Source organism: Pezoporus wallicus, unplaced genomic scaffold (genome assembly GCF_028554395.1).
Source record: "Pezoporus wallicus isolate ANWC-B61680 ecotype Strahan unplaced genomic scaffold, APGP_CSIRO_Pwel_v1 contig_3489, whole genome shotgun sequence".
Classification (NCBI taxonomy): Eukaryota; Metazoa; Chordata; class Aves; order Psittaciformes; family Psittacidae; genus Pezoporus; species Pezoporus wallicus.
In genome coordinates this window covers 680,192-708,097 of record NW_026635093.1, presented here as the reverse complement: position 1 = coordinate 708,097, position 27,906 = coordinate 680,192, and the positions used below count along the sequence as shown (strand labels likewise).

The following is a 27,906-nucleotide window of genomic DNA, read 5'->3' as shown; positions in this document are numbered from 1 at the left end:
AACAGATGTGTTTAGGTCAGTAAAATTAATGCTCTTGTTTTCTGTAGGTCAAGTACGGTAGAACTGTGGATATACTGGAGATTAAGACCGTGTCAGGTTTAAACAGCTTCTCTACAGGGGGTTATTTTATGAGCAACCATAATGCAGTTTCATTATCTGAGAAGCATGAGCTGTTGACAGGAATGGACGTTTTTAAGAATTTAAGTCTTTTATTTGAAAGTAATTGGTCCCAAGCTTTGCTCCCTGCTTTCAGCTTTGAACACATTAGCTGCTAGGGTAAACCAAGTTTGAATGTGTAATGGTTTGGTTCAAAATGTGTGACACAAACTGTTAAACAATGCCTCCCAAATGTAAGCTGCATTTAGCATTGGACTTGGCAGTGCTGGGGTAATGGTCAGAGTTGATGATCTTGAAGGTCTTTTCCAACCTACTTGATTCCATGATTCTAAGATGTTGGCTTTGTCAGTAGAAATAAAACCGAGTACACAAGCATTAGCTTGTTGCAGCTTCTCACCTATTGTAGACTGCTTAGGAAACAGACTCCTGCAGATCTTCAGTCTGATGCAAGTGATGACCACTTGATGCTGAAGACTGTTAATAATACTTTTCTAAATTATGTCAATTGAGAGCTATTTTCCGTTTAACTCCCATGTGCACGTTTTACAGATAATACATGCCATTTCCTGAAAGGCACTTCAACAAAATCTGGCTTGAATTTATACCATGTTTTCCTGAAGAATTTAAATGGAGTTTTAAAATCAAGTGCTAAATTCAAGAGTCACTTAATTAAGTGACAGTCACTTTGCAAATGGTTTTTGCTTCTTATAGTCAAATAATCAAAATCAGTTTGCAGGCAAAACGTGACTTGCATGATTTGCATAAGAAGCATGTCACAAATCTTTTGGTTCAGATAGATAACCTTTGCTGCCATTGTTAAGCTTTGCTCTGGACTTCAAGGGTTTTGATTCATTGGTCAGTGTACTAAGGATGCAGTTACTCCATGAGTTAAAGGGAACCTCAGTAGATAAAATGAGTGACATACACATTTTTTTCATCTGTAGTGGGATGAATTTAAAACATTAAACTTATCACTGGCGATTTTGTTAAATGACTTTGAGACCAAAAGAAACATTTTGGAATGCTCCCTTTTAATGAGTTATTAATACGTGAAAGAGAGAAGTCCTTAGGTTCTAAATTACTTTTTGATCCACAGAAAACTTGTCAATCAAGTAATTTTACATACATTTAACGATTTATTAGTAACACAAATGGATATTTTGGGCTGAACAACAAATTCTCATTTCAAAGAACTTCAAAGAAATACCAGCTTAGACACTAGTTATTTGGAAAAATTGATAAAGACTTGAAATATACTTTATTGGTTTTTAACAGGGTAGTGGATATAACCATATTTTAAATGCAAAACCACCTATGGGAATGCATGGGAAAACAGCCTAGAAACCCATGCTTGACTGAGGACATTCAAGCAATCTTGTTTTATCCTGCAATTTAACCCAATGTTTTGCTGCTGGAATTCTGTCCTGTTTGTTATTTGTTCAAATACATGTCTGAGCTGTACAGAAGAAGCTGTTTACAGTTCTTACGCATTTTTGATTCTTCAGAACTCATGGGTATGGTGTCCTAATCAATATAAATTGCCAAATTTTTCCCTTAGGAAACTGTTTTCTCTAACTCTATTAGTTGGTTTAATAAATTATATGACCTCTTCCAAAAAAATTTGAATGGTTTATGTACATACATGGATGTAGAACACTCCCTTAACAAGTATTAGTTTTCTGTGTTACAGTTTGCATTCATGGATTTTAGGAATACTGGTTTCAAAATTAGATTCCCAAATCTGGATCCCTTTTCAGAAGAACTGTGTAATCTGGCTCCAGATTTTTCCACCTTTCTTTGCAGGGTCAAATATTTTTCTAGGAGTTGCAGTTTGAGGGTACCTGTATTAAGAAATCGAGGTATCGGAGTGTAGACTTAGATTTGCTAAGGTCCAAGCCTTCCTAGTACAGACTTTCCTAGTAGTTCCTTGAGAGTGTGATTAATTGCCTATAAATAAATGCAGTATGTTTAGATAGCAAAACACAAAGCAGTCTCCCAAGCCATGTTCCTTGATGACTTTCATCCCTGCTATGAATTCCCAGATGTATGGGAAATGTCATGGCTGTAAGTCCCTTGAGCTGATTAGCAGTCCCAAAGACAAACAGAATATATTGGACTTGTGTTTCTTTCAACGTGTAACAAGATATAATACATAAATGAGCTCATTTATCTCATGCTGTCCTTTCTCAATACATATTTTTAACTTGAAACAATTAAATGGAGGTCAAGGTAAGGCCCAAGCAAACTACTTCAAGTGGTTTAAAATAACAATAGCTTGGTCATGAGTACAGAAGAAAGTATGTCTGACTTCTGCAGCCTTGAATGGAGCACTTCTTTCAAGCCTCAAATGTGGGATTATAGACAGTTCCACCCTGAACACGAGAGTAGTAAAGCAAACTGGAAGAGACAGGAAAAGACTGCTTTACATAGAAGATGAAAAATGTTAGCTTTTCCCTCAGTTGCAAAGTACTCTAGAGATCAAGCTGGAAAGCTAAGTTTGAATACATAAGGGCTACAAATGCTATCTAGATGTAAACATCATTTATTGTTTCTATTCTTCCTTCTTGTACTTCGGGCCTTGGATGAATTAGCATTTAATTCAGAAGATACTGTTCCTGTGTTGCTGCAAGTTTATGTTGTTTTGGATTTGGCAAGGGTGCTAGAATATAATGGAATTGGAATGAAGGCTGAGAATCAGGAGGTGGAAGAGATTGCCACAAGAATGGTAAAATCTCTTGAGAAGGCTCCAGAGAGATCTTACTGCGTCCTTTCAGCTCTTAAAAGCAGCCTATGAGAAAGATGGGGAGAGACTTTTCAGCAGGGCCTGTTGCGACAGGACGAGGGGTGATGGGTTTAAACTGACAGAGGGAGATTCAAGCTGGGTACGGGGAAAAAATTCTTTACAATGCAAGTGGTGAAACACCGTCACAGGTGGCCCAGAGAGGTGGTGGATGCACCATCCCTGGAAACACTCAAGGCCAGGCTGGATGTGGTTCTGGGCAGCCTGCTCTAAGTGAAAATGTCCCAGCTCATTGCTGGGGTTGGACTACATGAGGTTTGAAGGTCCATCCAATCCAAAGCATTCTATGATTCTATGAAAAGTGAGGTATTAGAAGTCAGATGCATTAAGGAGGGAGCAAATGGACTCCAGTGTAGCTTGCTTGGCAGTCAAACATATGTGATTATAATAGCTTTCAGTGGGGTGGAAATATCCAGTTTCCCCAAAGACCAATCTGGCTTAGCAATGCAGACTTTCTGATTTCATATTCTAAAGCTTACTTCACAAGATGCCTCATTTCTCTTTATGTAATGAATTGGAAACAACATTGTTTCGGAGGATAAAATGCAAGCTCTGCTTCATTAGGCAAAACAACTCTCCAGGAACTTACCAAACAGAAGAAGAGAAAACTGACCCTACTGTCTAGAAGTGAAAAAAAAAAACTTTTAGATATTATATACCTGGAGAGAAGATAATCAGACATATTATCTGTTATCTGGTGAAAATAGCGTGGCTGAGATGACCATACGGACCCTTTAAAGATGAAACACAAACTAAAGGGCTGACAGTTGGGAACATCAGTATCCCAACAAAAGCCCCCCTGAAGAAGAATGTGGTTTATCAGGTGTTGAAGGACAGATGTAAAATTCCATATGACTTAAAGCTATTGCTTATGCTAAAGGCATATGAACTGCAAAGTAGCTATGATGTAGGATACTGGTTTATGCATTGTGAATGTAAGCCTTCCAGCATTCCATACAGACAGTGATGTTACTGCACAAAGCCAGACTTTAGTAATTATGAAGAATCTAAGGCAATTCATAATCTATACTCATACTGTGATTTAAGCCTTCTGGGTTGGGAAACAGTTGTCTGCAACCTACTGTAAAAGAAGAAAAAAGCAGAAATACAAGTTTAAATAAATAAGTAGAGAAGAAGTTAAATAGAATCATGCACATAAAAAATAACAGATGAAACCAGAAGGAAATATATTCAGTGACAGAATAACTTGAGATTTAATGAATAATTCTGTCTCTCAACCTGAAAAAAAAACCCAAGCAGGAGAGGCAGAGGATATTTGGGCTTACAACAATCAGTCTGGAACATTATTATGGAAAGCTGACGGAGGTAATATTCTTTATTCCTTATTCTACAGTGACCTCTTAAAAAGATTTTTCTTAGTCTACTATGGTGTTCCTAATAGGTAATATGCTAACAATCTACCAAAAGTAAACTACTGTAGCTGAAATGGAGCTCTTTCACAGGGAGAATGAAACAGAAGAAAAAGAACTAAGGCTGATATAATTCAAGAAACAGACTCTTGGTTTCTGTTGGGATGCTTTGGGACTCTTAAGCTGTCCTGCACTGGCTGAGAAAAGATGTCCTGGCATGGGGACATCTCTGGGTTATATGACTCTCTTGCTCACAGTCTCTGTGGACCTCTGAGACATTCACTTGTTGGCATCATAGGCTTCAGGCAGCTCTGATTCATGTTATGATAAGCTGGTTCTCCTGGCAACATCAAGACTGCTTTGCTGCAAATGATATATGACCCTTCTGCTCTGGTCTTTTACTGGATATGTGTCAGTGGTTCCTGAAAAGCAAACCTGTAATCTTTAGGAAATTGCAGCACAAATGCCAGCCTTTAGAACTGAGAATCTTAAAGGAAAAGGACCGGTGTGTTACTGTTTCTTCCAAGTTCATTATCAATAGTAAAGGAGTGTGCACATATCACTAAAAAATCTTGTATACGGTAGTGCTTCTTGGTGGTTTTTATTCCATACATGCATTTATCACACTACCCAAGTCTGACTGAGTTGTACTAAAACACAAAGGAATGTATATGAATTAAAATTCCTATGACTAGTACCCAGTGAAACGTCTTTCATTGCAATCAACAATTGGAGAGAATTCCCTGCTACAAGTTGACTATTTAATCAATGAAATTATGAAAGAAAACCATTTATTTCACCTTATGGAACCAATGATTATTATTTCAGCACCTATTTTTTCCTGGTCATGATACAGATTCATGGATATCCTGTAATTAAAGGAAAATGCTCAAGAATGCAAATATGGGTTCTGCCACTGCTCTTGAAGTAATACAGAAATTACTGGTTATCCACAGGAATTGAAAGAAGCACTTAGAATTGAGGAAACTGTACTGTAACTTTTAAAGAGTTTTGTAAAACATAATATGAATTTCTAAAACTGTGCCATCATTTCAATCCATTAGTACGCTGGTTACTTGCAACATTACGTGATCAAACACCATTGTCTTCAAAGATATTTAGCTGTGGTTTAGTGGGTTTCTGAAATAGAACCACTGAGATAAACCTTTCCAGGCAAATGTGTCTTGTCCTGTGCAAAAGAGAAGAGTACTTCCAGAGGACAGCAACACGCCCACTTTCTGACCAAGACCTTTCACAGTGCTATAGAATGCTGCAGATGCATCAGTGGAAGAGCTGAGGTATTTTTACAAGTAGCATCCTATCAGTTAAAATATATGTACTCTAAGAAACTTTTCTGGGAAACAGATGGAAAATCACTGCTTTCTACTATGGTCTTTAATACAATACAAGCTAAAATCTTTTGTAACTGAGGCAACACTAACATAGAAATTCAGGAACTGGAAATACTTAAAGCCTAAAGAGAGCATAAGGCATGCCAGTTACTGTTCAGATTAACACTGAACTGCAGGCAATATATAATTTGCAACATTTTTCACAGTACTGACTTGATCATTTTTTCCCCCTTGCTTTTCCATAGCATAGATCTGCTTGATCCCACCTGCATTCCACCAGAGAGCACACTGCATAGGTACAAGTTATAAGGACTCTGTAATGCTTAGATGATAAATTCAGTAAGTGATTTTGAAGATTTTAGAGCAAAAAGGAAGAGCTGCATGCCCTGAAGTCTTTGTTAGAGATGAATTCCTATTTAAGAAAAAGGTCTTATGACATCCTCTGTCAGGATAAAGCACTCAAGGGTAATTTCAGCTGTATTTTTAGGGTGATACAGGGCTAGGAGTTTATGATGCAACTGTGTTAAATGGTTCAGTTTTGGTGGAATAGATTAAATCTCTCTTTTAGCTTCTGTGTATAGGTTATGTTCTATGATTCTGTGATAGTTCTGATGGAGCTAGGAGTGCAAGGCTTCTTCCTGGGTGGAGTTAGTGAACTGGGAAGGAGAAAAGTTTCAGAAGTACCTGAGAAACTTTTCCTTTCTTCATGAGATTAAAGTCCCCCCAAACACCATTAAAGTGAGCTATGTTCTTAGAGGCCAGCAGAGTCACAGAAAGGGAGCTCTTCTGATACAGCTGATAAGAAACTAAGAGACAAAAGTCAGGAACTACTGAGCAGGCTCTGGTTCACTAAACCCAGAACAACTGAGGCATCTAAGTATAGATAAATCAGCTGTGCCACCTTCTTAAAACAGTAGCTTGTTTGATAAATTTTGTCTTTGAAGACACTGGTTTACGTCTATCTTTGTGTTTGCATGTGAGCTCAGTCTATGAACTGCAAGAGATGGCATAACAAAGGTTAACGGAGTGCTCAGGTTCACTTAACTCCTATGAATTAGAAATAACTTACTAAAACAGAGGAGGCTTAACAAAATCAAATCTAAAAATACTTCATGCAGAGTTCGTGGTGGACTAAATAATACTTCCAGACAGCTGCAATGTAATTTTGCCAAACTGAGATAAAATAAATGCCAAGGAAGTGTCAGGGTGAACAAAGGAAGGGTTCCTCCCTCCTCCAGTTGATACAGGAATATACATTCCTCAAATCTATCATAATTTGAAGTCAAACACACAAACAACGTTCTCTCCCTTATTTTGGGAAACACGGGCAGCATTATGAACTCAGCATTAGATTGTGAAATCAGCTGTGAGACTGCTGAGGAGAGTAAGGAAGAATGAGTCCTGCTCTTTTGTTCCTCCCACAGAGAGCTATACAGAATTTCAGAGCAGAGAGGAATACAAAAATGGATATAGCCTTGCCTCTTCTCTTCCCAAGATAATCTGCCCCTGCAAATGAGCCAGTGACAAGAATAGTAAATACTTTTTTATATTAATAGCAATAATTAACATCTTTGGGAGGAAAGGGGGAAATGATTCTTTCTTTGTGCTGTTCATGTAATAGTAAAACAATCTAATGCTCATTAAGAATTGTATCCCCAGGGCATAATTTGGAGGTGGTCGACCTATATAGTTTCCAAAGGCTTAATCTTATAAAGATAAGAAGAATGGTCTTAGATCATCCGGAAATGAGTTGTACTCAATGCACTAGACAAGCAAGAAGGGCTTGAAACACAATTTTCATTAAGGATGAAGGATTGATTTGTGTCACTTGGTACATAAGTCTACTACACTTTCATCTTTTCAGGTTCAGTCAGTAAAGAGTAGCCTAATTTTACAGTGAGGCTTTCCTGATAGGTGTGCTGTGGAAACTCCACAGAAGTGGAAGCTGTCCCATCAGCACAGCTGTGCAGCCATCTCCCAAGGGCCATAACTGCTCTTCAGGGACCTCAGAAAACTACTCTATATGGGCTAATTGTAGGTTATCCAAGCTCAGAATCTTTGTCCAAATTTTAATTCACAGAAAGACATGATGTATTTAAGACCAGAACAAGTCTGACTTAATTCTTTCCCATTTCATTGTATCAACGATGTTAAGCTCCATAGCCCTTTCGCTGTATGAAATACAACTCTGAGCTTACCTTAAGGTTGTTGTTAATGGTGACTCTATGAAATGTCAGTGCATTATGCAAGTTTAGCTGTCTTCTCAAAAAGTACCAAACCGCGTAGTGTCTTTGGATATATAGGAGTAAACCTGACATGACTGTCTTCAGAATAATACCTTGTTTACAGCAGTTTAAGGGATGTCAGAATCTTGTTTTCTGGAAATTGCTTATTGGCTCACCAGAGAAATAGACTGACAATGACTTATCCTTTTCCAAGCTTAATAATTCTGTTTATTGGGGAGGGGAGAAGGAATCTTTATACATGCCTCATCAACTCAGAGAAACCTGTGGGAAAGAAAACTGTTGGAGCTGGGTAGACTGCTTGCAGAAATGGGGTCTCCTTGTCTAACCACAAAGTAATTGATCGCAGACTGACGTCCTCGAGTGTCTGGCAAACACTGTGGGATTGACCTGCTTGAAACCTTGCCTTGAAGCTTCGTTACAAATCTGTCTCTGGAAGCATCTGGCATCCTAGTTTATGTGGATAATAGTGACTGGTCAGATCAATCATATGAGCTAACTTGGAATCCTGACAGGACAAGTATTTCTAGTAAATACTTGTCTGAATTTGAGAACACGAACTTCTGGAAATAGTTGAGCTCACAACTTCAAAATTGTATGTATATCTACAATACTGAAAATCTAATACAAAACATTGACTTGAAAATTAACAAAATGAGTTTTTTTTTAATCTCAGTGGAATATCCAGATAATATTTGCTTAAGTCTTAGTACAATGTAAGAGAATACTAAGAGTTAGAAATACTATTTCCTGTCTTGGTGGCAGCATAGAAAAGGCAATCTCACCTTAGAATAGTATTAGTATTTTAATTTATATGACAATTAATAAGATGACTTCTATTCATGCACATCCAATTAGCTATCTATAAAAACCCATCTTGCAAAGATCTATTTGGTGACAGTAGGAAAAATAAGCCAATAAAAATGAAAAATTCTTTTCAAATCCAAGCCTGGAATTTTCCTCCTTAACCTTTAAAATGCATTTATGTACTTGTGTTTGTTATTTAAACATACAAATAAATGACTTCAAAACCTGGTAAATGATATTGCAAGAAACTGTAAAAATTAGGAAAGAGCTTTTTCTTTGTTACAAAATACTTGAGACTGAGGGCTAGCTAAAGAGTGATAAAACCTGGAAGAGCTGTAAATCACATTATGTAGGATTAATTTTCAAATATATAGTAGCTTATTCCTTGCTTTGTTTGCTTTCTGTCACATTTATCAAGCATATGTTGAAGGGAAACCAATAATTTCTTAGTCTTTTACTCTTCCTTACCATTGAATGGCACTTAATATTTTTCTGTAAGTCTTCAGTGGCTGATCCCTTTCTCTTTTAATCCTTGGATCCATACAACATGTCAGAGATCCCCTTCCTATTTCCCCTAATTTTTCATAATTGTATGGAATTGCTTTTTAGAAAGTACAACAGGAGCATGTATTTCTCCTGCCTGGTGATCAGTAAAACAGATACTGCTTTGATTCTGAAAGCATTACCTGGCGCTAGGTGCTTTTGGTATGAACAACAGTAGGGACTGAAGCTGAATATGAAGAACTGAGGAAAAAACTGCAGGGGGCGTAATGTGTTATCATAGTCTTCTGAGAAGTGCTGAGAGCCCCATCGCACAGTTAAAAACAGACTGCACTCTGTACTCAGTCATAAGGCTAAGCAGGTAAATTGGTCTGAACAATTAAGAAAAATTAACTTCCTCTTACTAGAATTACTTTACAGACAGCACTATTTTCTGCCACATTTCTATAAATAATTCCTGGTGTTTAGCTAATTTATGAAAAATTCACAAAGCTGAATGCTAAAATTTGAGCTACTTTGGCTTGAGAAATCATAAAACACACTGGTATTTCTTAAATAAGTAGGCAGAATTTGTTATCCTGTATAAATGCAAGTACAAATTAAGCACTTACATTCAAAACTCTTGTCACAATCTTCATGTAACATTCTGCACTGCCATCTATTTGCTTCTAGAAAAGGAGTACAAACAATTTTTAACCTACGTTTGTTTAAAATGGGCATGACTATTTGTAGAAGATTTGATTTCTGTTTTCTTTCCTCTTTACTGAGGACAGTACATTAGGAAAGAAAAATATTAGCTTATCTGACCTTTGTCATCCTCATTTTTTCCATAGGCATTTTGCACTAGTGTGTATATCCAGCAAGAGATGATCTTTGATTGGTATATGCCTGCCGACCTAAACACAGTCATAGTGACATTCCAACTCACAACTGATTCATGTTTCAAGTGAGAAAGGAACCCAGCTTTGCTGCTGTGGCCATTACTCCTCCTTTGGTGATTTCTTGGTTTCCTCTTTGGGGGAAAGCAGAGGGAGGTATAGGGCTTTCTTTAGGCAAACAGCAGTGTATTTTTAAATTAAATATATCCCAGTCTAAATCTACTTTGGTACTGTTAGTCTTACTTTTAATATGCTCTTTTATTAATAGAAGAATAATTAATAGGTCTGTACCTTTATGAAAGACAAAATAATCCTACAAATATTATTATGTTGTATTTTTTTTCCAGATATTTAAATTTTAAGTGTCTCTAGGTGTTCCCCGTAGAACTATTTCTTGTAATCTCACATGATGTAATTTGGGTTTCCTTTTATTTTCCCTTCTTTATGGGAATATCCATGCTGCAGCTGGGTGCACAACTGTACAGTGGTTTGTTGGAAAGGTCAGCAGTGGCATAGCCTGTATCCACATGTAGGCATTTAAGGGTTTATTCTGAAGTTCCCGTTACTTCCAGTGTTATGCTTCATCTTTCAGGCAGTTACTCTTTGAGGAAGTTAATCTTCAAGTAGAGTCTTGTAGTGAATAGATACCATGGCAGTCACTTATACTGTGGAATCAGCTATGTCATTTCGTCAGGCAAGAATTCCCCCAGCATCAATGATTGTAGGTCTGAGCATGCTGGCCCTAATGCAAACAGAAGTGCAAAGCCTTATTGACCGAAAATGGGGAGGATGTGCTCTGTTTGGCATAAAGATATTTCTAAGAGGATGTTGTCAATTTTAAAATGCTCTGAATTCAAAGAAGAGTTGAGGAGAAAAAGCAGAGACTCTGCAGTCAAGGCTTTGTTTGAGCAGACTTGTGTCAAAAAATGGCCTTACCAAAACAACCAATAAATAAGAAAGGGTACCTTTAGGAAGTGGTGCTCCCCCCATGCCTGTCATGAAGCATTTTAGTTAAACTGATACTAATTGGAGTAACTGTTCCAGAACTTGGATATATGCCCTTGGAATGATAGCTGAGAATCTTTCCAGTTCAGTGAACAAGTTACTAAATCTTTCTGTTACAGTCTTCTAAGTAAAATCAAGCATACATGGTGCATGAACCATAATCATGTGATTTCTTGTAATTTTGGGATGTTTTCCTTAGGTTAAGAGCGCACTGGGCTTGAAATGCACTTATTTGTAGCTCAGAGGAATGGGTTTCAATTATTACTAAAAATAGCAATAGAAATAACAAAATTCAGCATATGTAGTGATATGGAGGGGACTGGAGGGATCTGTCAAAACTTAGCTAAACTCTCAAAACTGAAAAATACCAAAGATGTTCCTGGAAAAGGAAGCTGTCCTCATAAGACAATTGAATATGGCAAGATCAAATGCCTAGCAGTTAAGGAACATGTAAGGAACACGTAAGGAACACAGCTACTCAGAAAGCACTCCAAGATGGCAAACAACGTGAGGTACAAAATAAAATCTAGTTTTCTGGAGGAAGAGGAAAGGAGAAGCCTAGGGACTTTGATATGAAATTAGCTGATAATAGCATATTTTCCAGAGGGGAAGCAAAAGTATTAGAAAAGGTATCACATTTACTAGTGTCTTAATGTCCTGGGTTCAGCCACAACGCTTAAAAAACACAAATGTTTGGAAACTAATGATGACATGATAAAGAAGAAAAAAATGACAATTGATTTCTATTTATAGAAGCACTAGGCTGTTAGGGCTAATCAGGATTTATTTCAACTACCATCACTATTACCACCTGTTTAGAAACTGATCTGTGGAACCACATGAGAAAACATGAACTAGTCATGTCCTTTGGACACAGATGGACTCAGTGACCTAACCAGTCTCAACCTTATTTAATTTCTGTGGCATTTCTAAATGGGAGAGAGCTATAAGCAAGAGCTATTTATTCTACTCCTGCCAAATAACAGTGAAAGTAATACAAATGCCAACCAGCATGTGGGTAATTTTTTCTTCTGTATGAACAAGTGGTGAACCTTAGTCATTAGTGTAGCTTTGTCACTTGACAAATCTAGAACTGGGAAGAACTGAATACTACAGCTACTCCCAGTATTGCATTAACCCCCCTTTTCTTTGATTTTCTCAAAAAAAAATCTAAATTTCGAGGTTCTCAGTATCACCTAGTGGCTTCTTGTATAGTGGTCTTATCAGAGACATCAGGAAAGCCATGCTGTTCTGGTTTCAGAGATTGTTTTGAAATCTCCAAAGAAAGAAGAGTTTGTCTTCACTTCTCATTCAGGCCAGAGGAAACACATATTAAGCCAACACATACCTTCCTTCTCCTTGTGCATCATATCCATCAGGGATAATTTCATTGTCTAGACCAAGTAGTAGAGGAAGAGATCTGCCTGTACATCCCTTCACACACAGACGATGTGGAAGGAGTGGGAACAGCAGATGGGTAGCATTTGTGTTCTTCCTCATGTGCAGCTCTTTGGAGCTGGTAGCTCAGAGAGAGAGGAGTAAGAGGGGGGAAAAAGCTACCGCTGACTGTGCTACAGGTGTTTTGCAGGGAGAAACTCTAATTCTGTGCTCCAAACTTCAACAATCTAGTCCTTGTAGCACTCACAAAAGCAAAGTTACTGCTTCATGAAATACTTTTAATGATGATTATGTGTTTTGGCTAATAGTTTTTGATCTTGAGTCCTTAAGGTAAGAAAGAGCACCTTAGAGAAGGAAGTGCTTAGTATTTGACAGGCTGAGAACATTGGTGCTCTTCAGTCTCAAGAAGAGAAACTGTATGGAGACCTCAGAGCAGCTTCCAGTGTCTGAATGGGGCTACAGTATGCCAGAGTTGGACTTTTCATCAGGGACTGTAGCAATAGGAGAAGGGGTGATGGGTTCAAACTGAAACAGGGGAAGTTCAGGTTAGATCTAAGGCAGAAGCTCTTCCCTATGAGGGTGCTGAGGCGCTGGCACAGGGTGCCCAGAGAAGCTGTGGCTGCCCCGTCCCTGGCAGTGTTCAAGGCCAGACTGGACGGGGTTTGGAGCAACCTGGTCTAGTGTGAGGTGTCCCTGCCTATGGCAGGGGTTTGTAACTGGATGACTTAAGGTCTTTTCCAACCCAAACCAGTCTGTGATTCTATGATTCTATTTAAAAAAAGATAACTACCACAGTCTAAATAAATGGGACATTCTGAGAACACTGGTTTAGTCAATATTTCTGTTCAAAATTTTCTTCAAATGCCTCCTCTTTTTCATTGAGAAAGAGGAGGAGAACAAGCATGTATGTCCTCAGGCATTTTGCTTCTTGAAACAAAGAACAGAACATTGCTGCTATTGTGAGTGTGATTTATTGTCCAGCAGTGTTTCACACCAATGCAAATGCAGTGGACATAATGGAGGGAGCTGCACTTCTGAAAAAAATGATTCCCATAGTGGACTGAAAGGACTGAGAGAAATGCTCAAGCTTTAATTTACAGAAAGGTTATAAAACCAAAATAAACCAGCCACTTCCTCTGCCTGCAATCCATAATACTTCACACCCCCAATAGAAATAATTTTATGACATGAATATTTAAAATAGAAGGTATATCTTTACATCAATAAAATAAGAGATAGTGAATTAAGCATGTTTCATAAATAAGCAGGACATAAACATTAGAAATAATAAATGTAAGTTGTTTTTGGAAAGAAGATATTACAAAAAAGATTGATTGGTGGTATAGAGTATATACTGTACAATGAGATAGAGGTCTTATTTTCTGTAAGTAAATATTTAGCCTTTTCCAGAGAAAGGGTCAACATTTTTGGCATTGCAGTTAGAAAGACCCCCAATTCGGAAGCTGTCAGTTTTTCTAAACAGAATTTGTGATGTTATTCTTTCATGGTATTTTTTTCTATAAAAAGCCTCTTGGTCTCCCCAAAACAACTATTTTCTATCTCAGGTTATCACAATTAATCATAAATTTGTAACATTTCAGCAGAAGTTAGATGCAGAAAAATAAACACGGGGAGCATAAACTACTGTATAGTTAGGTTTTGGGTTTGTTTTCTGGATGCTAGAATTTGCTTTTAAAGTACATTTTCTGAAACTTTGAAGAGCTTATGGTGAAAATGATGTAGTAGTGGCCTTTGTATTTTGTAATTCCTAGTAATTCTCCTGATTGAAATGCACCGGGCCAGCACTAACCAAAATGACTCACACAGAAAATTATTTTGTCAGAGGCACTGGAATGAACGTTCCAGCTGTGGTGCTGAGAAATAACTAAAATCTGTTGATATTGAAAGAAACTCTCAAGATCTCAGAGAACTGCAGTCTCAACATTCCCTCTAGACACGGACAACAGCCACCAGGGTATGTAAACGTAAGGCCAGTAACTGGAACTTTGGATACACTGACTTTACTCTTATCACTGCAGTGAAGATATTCACATTTGCTGACTTGAACAGGATACATCCATGGTTTTGTGAGGAAGCAAGTCTGGAGAGCAAAGAAAGGTCTGCAAAAGATGATGACAACAGCACAGAAACTTGGATTGTGAAGCAGAGATTGCTGATCACAGCAAGAAGGATGGAAGGGAAACAAGGTAGACATGTATTGCTAAACCATCTACTAATATGGAAGTATTTATTTTAGCAGTGTCTGCAGGACTAGTGTAGCAGAAGGTCATTAAAAATGATCATTTATAAACTTATTAGAAAGGATTAGATTGCAAATCAGCTATTTAACCTTGTGACAGCCACAGCTGACAGATTTTTTGATGTCAGAAGTAAACCTGTTCATATTACAGAATGTAGAAATATATGGTGCATACAAAACTCCAGAAGTTTTATATGCCAGCTCAGTAGAGGGATAATGATACAACCAACCTCACTATTTATATGCCTTCTTACCTTAGAGGAACTTATTCTTTCCTTCTGGTTTCAGTGTAGTTTTCTGGTCCATGAGATACTTCTGTAAGACTGGAAACTTTAATTTTTGGAATATAGCTTCCAGTTTGCTCATATGTCTTCCAGATGCATTTTTTACTAACATGCATGTATTACTAACAAACTTGTTAGTTTGTACTAACATACTTTCTGAACTTGCACATATTGTGTAATGCCCATATAATTTCTGTATCAACCTATTCATCAGAAAGAGAAATAAAAGCAAGAGCACTTGGGATCAAGAAGGTGTTTGGGAGTCAGTAAATTCATGCCTCTTATGTGGCAGGCAAAGGCGAAAGTAGGATTAGCTGTTAGGTTAAAGACTCAGGGGAATTTGAGGCTTTCAAAAGACAAAAATGCAGAAGACCAGATTCTTTGTTTGTATGATTCTCATGGGACATTGTTAACGCATGTTTTTTTAATGTTTGATAATCGTGCATGTATTCAGAGACCTGAAAAACAGCTCAGTCTTTGTATCTTAAGCTGGTTTTATGATACATTCAAACAGAACTGACTCTTGCTGCAAGTCCAAGAACAAGCCTATCCATGAACCAGATGTCCTCCATGTGGACAGGAATACACATAGGACAAAGGTATGACTAATTCTCCCTATGTGGTGTAATGTGTGTCTCTCAAAAAATGTAACAAGTTTCTCTCAGAATACCTCAAAAAGAAGTAAGCAGAATAAGTAGTGGGGACTAAAGAGTTGCTGAAAAATGTATTAAAGGACCAGGAGAGTGTCTGTACTAAAATGAATTTATTTAGAATGGGGACAGACTGAGAAGTATAAAAATAATAAATTACTTAAAGAAAATAAATTTGTTTATTCTACAGCATTTACTTCTAATTCAAGTGTGCAAAGATGTTATATTTCAGTTTAAAAAAGGAAAGCTTATACCAGTAAATAATTACTTTTCAAGTATAACAAATAATACAAACCCAATGTCATTAGGTAGAATTCAGTTCAACTAAGAGTCATGGCTGTCACTGAACTAAGAGTTGTTGTGGACAAAGTGGTAAAGAATATGAATCTCATTATCTTGTACAACATTTCTACACCTCCCATAGGAATCAGGTAACCCAGGAGATACCTCAGTATCTTACTAAGACAATAATGAAATTTTCCAGTTATTCTGAATTGACCAATCCAAGAACTTCGCCAAGTTTTATGCCTGTGGTCCTTAGGTTGCTGCTGAAAAAGTGGAGAAATATAAATTCAGTTTGAATAGCTTTAGGATAAGAACTCTGATGTGGAAAGAATCAGTATCTCCTCTTCCAATTTAAAGAGAGAAGAAAACAAACAATAAGGTTCTGCTATCATATTCTTTGAATTTAAAACTATTATTCATGATAGCATTGCACAAGGAAAGTATATAGAAAATTACTTAGATGCAAATCATCACTGTATAAAAATACCAGTGTTTCTTTTTTGCCATAGAGTTTTATGAAATTCAGTATTAACTGACTTTTAGGACCTGATGAAAGCAAACTCCAAACCAAAATTGTATGAGCTCACAATTACTTTTTCTATACAGTGGATAAATCTGTTTTTCCTCTAGGAATGGACTTTAACCATACCCAACACAGCCTGATTAAAAAATAGGAACAGAAACAAAGAAACTACTAGAAATCTCAGATTATTTTGACACGGGTTAGTGGTGGCCTTGACAATGCTGGAGTAATGGTTGGACTTGGCGATCTTAAAGGTCTTTTCCAACCTAGCTGATTCTATGATTCTATACTTGAGCCACAAGCAGAGACTGTCACATACTGAACCTTTTGATATGATAACCTACAGTGTCCTTGTTGTAGTTAAACTAGGATGAACAAGGCAGGCAAAAAAAGAATGTTTGGACTGGTAAAGGGTAGTGGTTTGAAGTCTAGCTTGCTGGTAGTGAGTGGCATTGCTGACAGGCTGGTCTTCGGCACAGTGGAGCAGAATGACACTAAATGGTAGAAATTGCTGCCTAGAGGAGCCCTGAAATGCTGGAAATATGGACTAAAAGACCAAATGGCCTGTTTTGTATAAAGCAGCTTCAGACTATTAAGAAGTTGGTGAAAAGGCCTTTGCCATATATTTAAGGATGAATTTGCCATGAATGAGTAACTACAAAGTATTATTTTAATCTGGTATTGACTGACTGAAAGCATTTCAGAGCTTCTCTAAGCAGCATTACCTCTTCTTGTCCTCAGGAAAACAAGTATTATTACACTACATTTCACTGTGATTTTTTTCTCAGTTGCACTTAATTTATTTCCTTTTTATATTTAATTCCTATACATGTATGTCTTGAAATAATTACCAGGAGGGGGAACCTCCAGAAGAGTTATTCAAGGTTCTGATTTTGGCAGATTTTACTGTACTATTGTCATGAAGACATTCATCCCCGTTGGGGAGCCAGAGACATAGAATAGATCCAGGGGATGTACTGAGACCAACAGTGGGGGAAGTCTGTACAGCCTCTTATTCCTCTTAGTAAATTAATTCCTGAAAGTATATTAAGTTACCGATGTTCAAGATAAATCAGTTATCAGAATAGAAATTATGTCCAGGTGAATAAAGTGAATGTAATATTGTAACTGACATCTTGAACAAGGCTTTTTGTGTACCTGAAAAATAGCTGCTGATTTAAAAAGTAAAACATTGACTGTATTAAAAGGCAAACTCAAAAGAAAATAAGCTGTTGAATGATGCTATTCCCATAGGAAATGTAATTTTACCTTGAAGCAAGCAACCACAATTGGGAACATTCTAGGAAACATAGTTTAATGGAATTCCTTGGCTAAATTGACAGAAGTAACTTTCATGCTTAAATCTGCTTTTCAGAAACCTTTTTTTCTGAATAAGGTATTTCCAAAAAGCTTTCAATTAATTGTCAGTCTGAGTGAAATATGAGCAGGGGATATTATAAATAATTTAGGAGGTCACAGTTCTCCAAGAAAACTGTAGAAGTTAGCAATTCTCATTTCTTTAAACAACATTTTGTCACTAATTTCTACAATGGATGAAATAGAATAATGTGAATATTACTTCATATCTGTGTTTGTTCACATTCAATATAGTTACGGACTTTCATGCTACCTTATATGCTTTTGTAATAAGCTACTAAGTAAGTTACTTCAGAAAATGCATATTTGTTTTAACATGCTCATTTGCTACTCTGCCTGACATGCACCTCTGTATTTGTTATGCAAGAGCCCAGAAATACCTGTGTGACAGCAAATAATATTGATCTGAGATCTTATTGTATATTCAAACCTGTCACATACTTGCTTTGAGAACTGACAGCATGTATCTATAGCTTCACTTGAACTTTTCATACGGTCATCTATTCTGTGTAATTTTTACTCAGTACAGCAGCTCAGTGTTTCAACTACACTATTTTCTATGTATTTTCTTGGAAAAAAAAAAATCTCAGTATCACGTATTGTAAATGCACAGAATCTTACTATAAAAAGGTAGAATTGTGATGATAATACGTAACATTATACAAAATGAATAGGAAAAAATAATTGCAGTAGGGAAACATTATTCTCCAATTGCACACAAAACCAAGTCTAGAGTTTAAAAACCTTTAATGACAGGAATAAAGCAATGACAATAAAACCAGTAATGTTTTTGAAATAGTTTCAAATGTTCTGCTATGTTATGCTGCTGATAGAAGTCCAGTTTCCTTAAAGATTGAAGTCACTAATGAAGAAATCTGAAGCTGCAGTCCATATTGTCACTGACTCTTGGAAGTAATGCTGCAACATGAGAGGTTATCTCCAAGATCAGTCCATATTTGCTTTTGGATGCATTTCTTGACACTGTGCTGTGCACAACATTAAGAAATAATCTCAGAATTGTCTTTGCTTGGGCCTCACCACCCAAACATTGTAGCATGAATCTTAAATGCTCCCACAACTGAACTACTTATGTTTGATTCCTACATCTTGAAATCAGGGTAACTCCGTTATTTTAGACAGCAAAAGGTATCAAGTGGCCATCAGTGGTGGGTGGGTGTCCTTCAAAGAGTTAGATAATAACATGCCATAATCAGAACGGTTAAAAGTTGCAGCTTTTGGCCCATTCCTAAATTAGAATTCTATGCAGCTTTCACTACAAACCAGCCATATTTACACTTCTGTTTTACTTACATTCTTACTTCTTGGATAACATGTGCTGTCCTTTCTTGTTAATATTCAGTGTGTTTCCATACAATATGATAAACAATAGAATCAGCTTTCTGAACTGGTGGTAAAGATAACTTAGTACTGAAGTAAGAGGAATTGAGTCCTCTAGAAAATGAATTTCTTTCTAGTGTTAGGAAAATAAAGGCTGAATAAAGGAATGGTTAAGATACTTATCACCTGTTTTTATTTTATAGCAAACTCAACAAAAACCTCATGAATGCCAGGATGAAGGATATTAAGATTGATTCTGTGTACTTAGAGTTCTTAAGAGATCTCCCTGTGAATGCATTAAGATCACTTCCTCTTAGGAGAAAAAAAGTTAGCTGACCATGTGGGGAGTAGCACACACCTATCTTTACATCAAATGAGTATGATTTAAGCTCTGATCTTCCTTCCAAACAAACAAAAGTATGCTTAATTCCTGAATGCTTTTCTGTAGACCATTCGAAGTATTTTTGAGTCATATGTACTGCTGCTGTATTTCTGGTCTTAATTGCCTTGGAGGACTAAGAATTCTGCTGGCTAGGTTCTTAGATGGTTTGATTCACATGCACAGATAGCATGTGCTTGTGTCATACATCTTGGTTTAAAAACATATGAATAATGTATCTGGTCTAGAATTTGGAGGTATTTTCTTTCTGTTTGTATCTCACTTAGGCTTAAATGCAGGAATTTCTGAATTTTTCAGAGTAGTTTTCCACTATTCCTAAATGCTCCCTCATGAAAAGTCTCTTGTATTCAAACACAGGCACACAAAGTCCTCATTTTCTCTAGGTTTCATCTGAGACAAGAAATCCACTGCCCTGTGGAATGAAGCAATAGGTTAGATGTCTGTTCTTGTGAAAAATGCTCTTTGAGAGGACGTCTCTATACCAGTGCTGCAAAGATTTACACAAGGCTTTTGAATTTTACTTGGCTTTCAGTGAAGACCCAGTAAGAATGCCTTAGTGATTCCGTGAAGCATTGTTGTCATACTACACTACTGAAAAAGGGGATTTCAGTGCCCCAAACAGACTAGACACTCTCTGAGGACTCCCTGTTCATTTTTTAATAGGCCCTTTAGGAAGTTCATGGATTTGAACTTGAAATTTATAATTGTGTGAAATTTGTAGCCAATGAGAAACACAACTTTTAGAATTCTAGCTGGATATTGTTTTAATTGCTGTTATACTATTATAACAGCATTTCCTGTTTCTGACAGTCACCTTTTCAGCTTTTTCTTCTTTCCATATTTTGTCAATTGTTCCTCCTTCATTGGCTTATTACTTGATCAAATGAAGGAAGGTGGAAGCCCAGCTACCTGAAGGCAATATGCATCTAATGGGAAAATAATTGCTTCCTTGAGAAAAGAATTATTTATTATATGTATAAACATATCTGGTTATACATATATATATCTTTTTTTTGAGATTATACAGAATGTATATAATCAGTATATGATTGCATTCAAAGCAGCAGCAGTGTCATGGGTTCAGCTACAGCAGTTATTTTTCTCCTTCTTGGCAGCTGGTGCACTGCTGTGTTTTCGACTTCAGCCTGAGAACGAAGCTGATAACACTGACGTTTTTAGTTGTTGCTAAGTAATATTTACTCCAATCAAGGACTTTCTCAGTCTCATGCTCTGCCAGTAAGGAGTGGCACAGGAAGCTGGGAGGAAGCAGAGACAGGACACCTGACCCAAACTAACCAAAGCAGTATTCCATACCACAGCACATCATGCCCAGTATAGAAAGCGAGGGGTGTTACCCAGAAGGCCCAGATCGTTGCTCGGGTCAGACTGGGTATCGAACAACAGGTGGTGAGCAATTGTATTCTCTTCCCTTGTTATTTCCCTTATCATTATTATTAATGGTGGTAGCAGTAGTGGGATTGTGTTATACCTTAGTTATGGACTGCTTTTATCTCAACTCGTGGGAGTCACATTCTTCCCATTCTCTTCCCCATCCCTCCTGGAGCATGGGGGAAGAAGAGGGAGGGGGTGAGCGAGCAGCTGCATGGTTCTGATTTACTGGCTGGGCTTTAACCACAGAACAGTTGTATTAGTAGAGAACAACAAAGGAGTCTTCTATCAGCTAAAGAAAGGTCTCTTCACATAGCATCAACAGTTTATAAAAGCCCTTAAATGGCCCTGTGATGTCGTATAGTACCAAGAGTTAGCAGACACAGACATGTCATTCAGATGCATGTTTTCACATACTCTCCTTTAATATCTTAATATATGTTACTTAAAATGATGTACTGTATACCTTTCTGTGAGATTATATAACATATGGTGGTTGTGTGTTATTGAGTGAGGATAAGTAGGAAATACAAGAAGCATCTTTTTTTTGGGGGTATGAAATGTTAGAAGCCATTGTATCGACCATTGCAGGAAGAATGGGTAGTGTTAACAACAGTGTTTGGTCTTTACCCATTGACTGAAGTTACTAGAGCAAGAATAACACAGAATCATAGAATGGTTAAATTGTGAAGATCATCCAGTTCCAACCACCTGCCATGGGAAGGAACATCTTTCACTAGACCAGGTTGCTGCAAGCCCCATCCAACCTGGCCTTGAACACTGCCAAGGATGGGGCAGCCACAGCTTCTCTGGGCACCCTGTGCCAGTGCCTCAGCACCCTCATAGTAAAGAACTTCTTGCTTATATCTCACCTGAACTTCCCCTGTTTCAGTTTGCACCCATCACCCCTTGTCCTACTGCTACAGTCTCTAATGAAGAGGCCTTCTCCAGCATCCTTGTAGCCCCTTTCAGACACTGGAAGCTGTTCTGAGGTCTCCACGCAGCTTCTCTTCTCTAGTCTGGGCAGCCCCAATGTTCTCAGTCTGGAATGACACCTGAGAGATGGCCCAGGATATATTGGTAGCAACAGGATATTCTTCAATGGCTACTGAATCATGTCACTCAGAACTAAGAGAGCAGACAACAAGCAAGAGCTGATCACATTCAGCAATTAATGATTTAGAGCATTCTTAAATTGTGCAGGATAAATATTTCTCATGTTGACTAACTGCTGATACTGTAGGAAACAGGATAAACTAATTTCCAAGCAGTTAATGAGACTTCCATTTAATTTTGCAATGTATTGGAACTATGAGTCATATGTACAACAAAAATAGTGTATTGTAGTAATCCTTGTGTGTACATAGTATTCTTGTTATGTCACAATAGGGATGAATTCATTCATATTGCAAAGCAGCATTAAAGCAGTGCTCTCTTCCTACTAACAAGTTATTGAAATCTGGGAAAAAGTAAGATTTTAGTGGCTAGTTGTGTAGTCTTAGTATGTGTGAAAATTGTAGATTTTTAAAATCCAGAAGCATAGCCATTCCAAAGGTCAAAATATAAAGTTTAAGTGTTCAAAAATAGATGACTTGTTTCAAATTTGCTTTTATTTTCTTTAATATTAATATTTGAAAACATCCTTATCCCAGGGAATACAGCTGCTTTCTGTAATTGTCATGTAGACTTGGAAACCTGCTTAGCTTGATTTCTGTGTGGAGCAGCATTACATCACTATGAAATGTTCACTTGGTTATATGACTGTGATTATCAAATAATGGCCAGCAAAAGCAACCCTTTTAAAAGAAGTCCAGTTTACAAGACTATGAAGGTCATTACAGAAAACTTTAGGCTTGTAGAAAAACAGCACAGAGATGCCATCTAGCAGCGACTCTTAGAAGTTTCCTCATATTTAATAGCGCCTTTTTTCAAGATACTGCACTTAAGGAAAGACTTTTTATTCCAAGTCCTTTCCCTGTATATCCCTTCCTGCTGAATATGTAGTCACACTGCTGGAAAGAAATCAGATTAGCATGAACGTTTTCTTATATTTTTCTATGTAAATACAGAGGAAAATAAGAATCAAATAGATGCAACATTTAATAAGTATCTTAAAATTGATAGTCTGTAATGAGCACTAAATGTTTAATCAACAGTGAGATGTCTTCCCTTTGTTAAAGAGGAGTTTCCAGAGCTGGTCAATATTCTCCATAATGTTTAGCAGAAAAAATACCCCAAACCATAAAAAAATCACAAACAAACAAACCCAAATAATTGGCAACAAATTACTATGCTGAAAATCAAATATTAATATTCTAGAATTTAAGAATAAACTATTTCTATTTTTTTGTTACATTTTTGTTACATATTTTACTATAAGATGGCAATACTTAAACACTTTACTATCGGTAAATAACTTAGTAAGTATAGCATAAAAGACCGGCCATAATAAAAATGTCTGTGAACAAGTCAGTGACGGCCTGGCACTAATTCAAAGCTTTACCCCCAACCCCTTAGCATTATTTTAAAGTAGTTGATCAGTAAAATGCGTTATTCCTTGAATATAAATTCCATAGGACATGAATGGATACTCTGAAATGTTGGATGTGATTTAGTTTCTTAAGGTGAATGGTTTGTGAGTGTCAAGGGCATTTAAAAAAGTTGGCTGTCTAGTCATGAGCATATTGCAGAATTATGTTTGGAAAAGAAATAATTTAACATCTCCTTGTTTCCTACAATTAATTCCAAATGATATATTTGCTTTCCAACCTCAGGGCAGAAAAGTATCATTCCATTTCAATTTAGCATAAAGCAAGATAAATAACTGAGCACTACTTCCATTTGTAAAGTGAGATTTCAGCCACAACTTGCACTTATTTGCTAAAAAAAAACCAGCCAAAAAATTACAACAAAAAAAACCAAGCCAAAACCAAACCCTGTAAATATTTTAGATATATTTCACAGAAATTAAAAAACTGTTGTCCATAGTCAACAAAACTAGATTCTGTGCCATGTGGCATCTTTATTACACTTAATCTGCTGTAGTATCTTAACCAAGGATCTGAGTAACCATCTGATCTTGTGGTTTTTATTTATGAAAAGCTAATTTAGCTCTGATAAAAACCAGGCTTACGTTAAGGGCTCTTAGTTTTATGTAATCTTAAGGACTTCTGAGCTTTCTGGCTCATGTCCCCGTGACAAAGTGAAAAGAGCCTGCAACGAACATTTTCATATCCCTGAAAATGCCACACAGGGTAATGAATAAAAGGCCATTTTACGTCCTCTGCACAGCATGCCACAGCAAAAAGAGCTAGAAGCAAAGTTTCAAAAGTTAATTCATGCCATTTCATTGCAGTGGCTCATCCTGCTATTCAGTGCTGGATGGTGACAGACACATAAAATGGAGCATTTCTCCCCACTGTTATTTTGGGGCATAACTCTGCCACCTGAACTAACAGAATAATCTTGCCACCTGGAGCTGGTTTGCTTTATTAGTGGTTTTACACTGTGTGTGTACACAGATTTTGCATTTTCTGCTTTCACAGTCTCCTTAAGTCTCTTCCATTTAACAGATCTCGCAAAGTGTAAGAGAAGATAAAAAAAATAAAGAAAAAGGAGTGTGTCAAAACCCGTGATTATAACATTTAGGCACGTGCTGCTGTCCACACAGATGTGGAACTCCTGTGTGCTGGCTGATGAGTCTGTTTACAGATGTAGCAATAGCTGATGCTTGTAGGTAGCTCCTACTTAGTAACACTGATACAATTATTTAGCTAACATTATTAACCCTGTATCACTCCTGCTTGTTTGTTACTGTATCGTACTGATTAAAAAGCAGACAGAATACTGCAGCCATAAATCAGATTTCCACTGAACTGCTTTTGAAATTCTATCTTTACATTTTTAAAAAAGGAACACCCCTCCCATACTGTTGGGAATTCAGTATATATTTGTACATCTATGTGATTAATGTCTTTATTTTAAAGGAAAAAATAACTGCCAGAAGAGCTGAACAACACCTCATACGGTTGTCTGGTACCTAAATGATATCATTAAAATGACATTCACCAACATACAATACAAATTGTGGCCACACAGCATGGAATACTGCTGGTAATGGTCTGCAATACTCTACGCATGTTCCCTCTCTCGTTACTTTCTTTTAACGTTCATAGTTAGCAGGATTGCCCGGCACACAAAGACAAATGAGACAAGTTCTGCTCCTACAAGATGCAGCACTTACAGACATCTGCAGGCCTGGGGGGGGGGGGTGTGGGGTGTGTCAGTCATTATTGCTCTGAGGTGGTACAGTGCAACTCTGCATCTTTTAAAACGATTTCATCTAAAATTACCTTCACAAGCCAGGCTGGATGGCTAAAACATGCCGTTTACTTATTTCAGTATCATATGTGATCTTTTTAATGTCCTGCACGCATTGGAAGATAATGGACCTCTGCAGAGCCCAGAGTAGTGTTAAACGCAGGCTCTTCACCTAGTGCCTCCGGTTCCACTCTAAACACATTTCTTCCCAGCCGGCGACTGCCGATCCCTGTTTCCAGAGCCTGGCTGCTTCCTCGGAAGTGGTGCAGTCATCGCGCACTATAAACGCCTCTTTGAAGCGGAGAACGCGCTGCTCCGTTCAGCCGGGCCCCGCCGCCCCGCTCCTCTCCCGACGACTGATATAACTTGTGCGCGCAGCAATGCCGGGTGGTCGTCATGGGGAGATCAGGGCGGCCGGTGCTCAGTGAGCGGGTGTCTTGGGCCCGGCTGAAGCGAGCCCGCGCCCGCGGAGCCCTTCCAACCGCGCTTCCCCGCCTCGCACAGGGCACCCGGCAATCCCGAGACCACCGTTTCCGTCATGAACTCTCCCCCCCTCCGATCGGACAACCAAGGACGCGCACCCGCCTCTCCCCGCAGCTATACAGCCGCCCCGCGGCGCCCGGGCGGCTCCTACCTTGGACGGATCGAGGCCGGCCAGCAAGGACAGCAGCAGGAGGTTGACGATGTTGGCGGGCGTCCGCATCCTGACCCCAGGGCTGCTTCTCCGCACCGCCCCTCTCTGTCATTCACTCCGCACCCGCGGCGGCGATCGTGCCGGCAGCCGCGCCTTGCGCCCGCGCTCCTGCCCGCCCGCCAGAGTGGAGGCTGCAGCAGCGGCCGCCCGGGGGACGCTCATTCCGCGGGCGGCCTCGCTGCGAGGAGGGCGGGCGAGGGCGGGCGAGGACGGCGCTGCCCGTGCTGCCGAAGCAGCTCCGCGGCCGCGGCCCGGCCCCGCCCCGCCCCCGGCCAGCCCACCGGCGAAGTTTGGGCCCGGGAAATAAGTCGTGAGCGCGGCTGGGCTGGGCTCATTTCCCGTGGCAGTGGGTAGGGGAGGCTCTTCCTTCTGCGGAATGAGCGCGCATCCGGGCTCTCAAAAGGAGCACCGGGCACCATGGCACCGAGAGAGGGTTGAGGGCTGGCTCCTGTGAGGAGCTGCGGGTGTCGCTGCTGGTGTCGCTGCTGGTGTCGCAGCGGGGTTTCCTCTGGGGGATCCCGCCCCTTCACTACCCCACCGGGAAAGGCTTGCCTGAACTGTTGAGCGGGGAGCCACCACTGCTGTCCAGTTGGACCATGGACCAGCAAGTAAACGTCGCATCCCCTTGCTTTGGAAGGTGAGCTGTGGTGGGAAGGCTTATATAAGTGAAGGCTGGTGGAGGTCGCCGGTTGAGAAGTTCTTTGGAAGCCCTCCTAGGGACATGTTGTACTTCTCCCAGAGAATAAGAGATAGGACAAGAGGAAACGGCCTCAAGCTGCACCAGGGGAGGTTCACATGGAGCTGAGGAACAATTCCTTCCCCACAGGGTGCTCAGGCATTGGAACAGGCTGCCCAGGGCAGGGCTGGAGTCACCGTCCCTGCGAGTGTTCACACACCGTGGAGAAAAGGCCTCAGTGGCATGGGTTAGGGTTGGCCTTGGCAGTGCTGGGGAACGGTTGGACTTGATGAGCTTAAAGATCTTTTCCACCTCCACCGATTCCATGATTTTATGCCATCGGGAATTTCCTTTTCTCTGTATCAGCTAGCATCATTTGTAGTCAGTGCTGATTTGCCAGTCAAGGCTCTGGGTGGGCTCCTGTCTATCTATGCAGTGGCTCATAGCCACTTTTCCACAATTCCCGGAGAGGAAGTACAGGCAGGGATGCGATATGGTTTCCTGAAGGTTCCACGTTGAGCACAGCTGAGTATGGCCCAGATGTAAATCACACAATAGCACCATCCTGTTAGCATGGGCAAAGTATAGTAAAGTTTCAATTATTTTTCCTTACAAGACTCAAAAGCGTGATCTATGGTTAGGGTAACCTTAGTTATAACCTTATAAATATGATTATTATAAATGAGGGGTTTTCTCAGTTTTGCATAGTAAAATGTATTAGGCTTACAGTTAGGAACCTTTTGGTCATGATTAAATTTTCTGGGGGTCTATATTATGTACTTTTTCAGCAGCTGGCACAGAAAGGACAGTGCTGTTGTAGTGCTATGTGATTTCAACAAAGAGAAAGCAAAACTTCAGTGTAAAAAAAACACGACCACAAAAAAAAAAAAAAGAAAGAAAGAAAAGCCCAACAACAAAAAACCCAGAAAACCAAAAATCTAAGCTTGGAAGGGTGTGTTAGTTGAGGGTCTATTGGGGTATGTATGGACAGGGCATGGTTTTCTAATTTACTCTCTCCAAGTCTACAGAATTGGTGGGTTTTGTCTTCAGGAATTAAGGCAAAGGGAGCAAAAACTCTTCTGCCCGTGTGGTGTCTCAAGGTCGACTGAGCGGTTTGCCTTAGTCGATGAGGAATGGGTTAGAGATCAGTTGAGCAATCTGGACATCCATAAATCCATGGGTCCAGATGGGATGCACCCGCGGGTGCTGAGGGAACTGGCGGAAGTCATTGCTAGACCA

At 38.9% G+C, this 27,906-nt stretch overlaps 1 protein-coding gene across 2 annotated transcripts in view; it reads right to left on the bottom strand.

Annotated features, from left to right (window-relative positions):
• Positions 1–26,100, bottom strand: part of OLFM3 (olfactomedin 3) — a 60,875-nt gene extending 34,775 nt beyond the window's left edge. For both annotated transcript variants that reach the window (XM_057401896.1, XM_057401906.1), the window contains exon 1: positions 25,932–26,100. In XM_057401896.1, coding sequence (XP_057257879.1) covers positions 25,932–26,000 — 69 coding nt within the window. In that variant the 5' untranslated portion in view covers positions 26,001–26,100. The remainder of the gene's footprint in view (positions 1–25,931) is intronic.
• Positions 26,101–27,906: the final 1,806 nt, after the last annotated feature.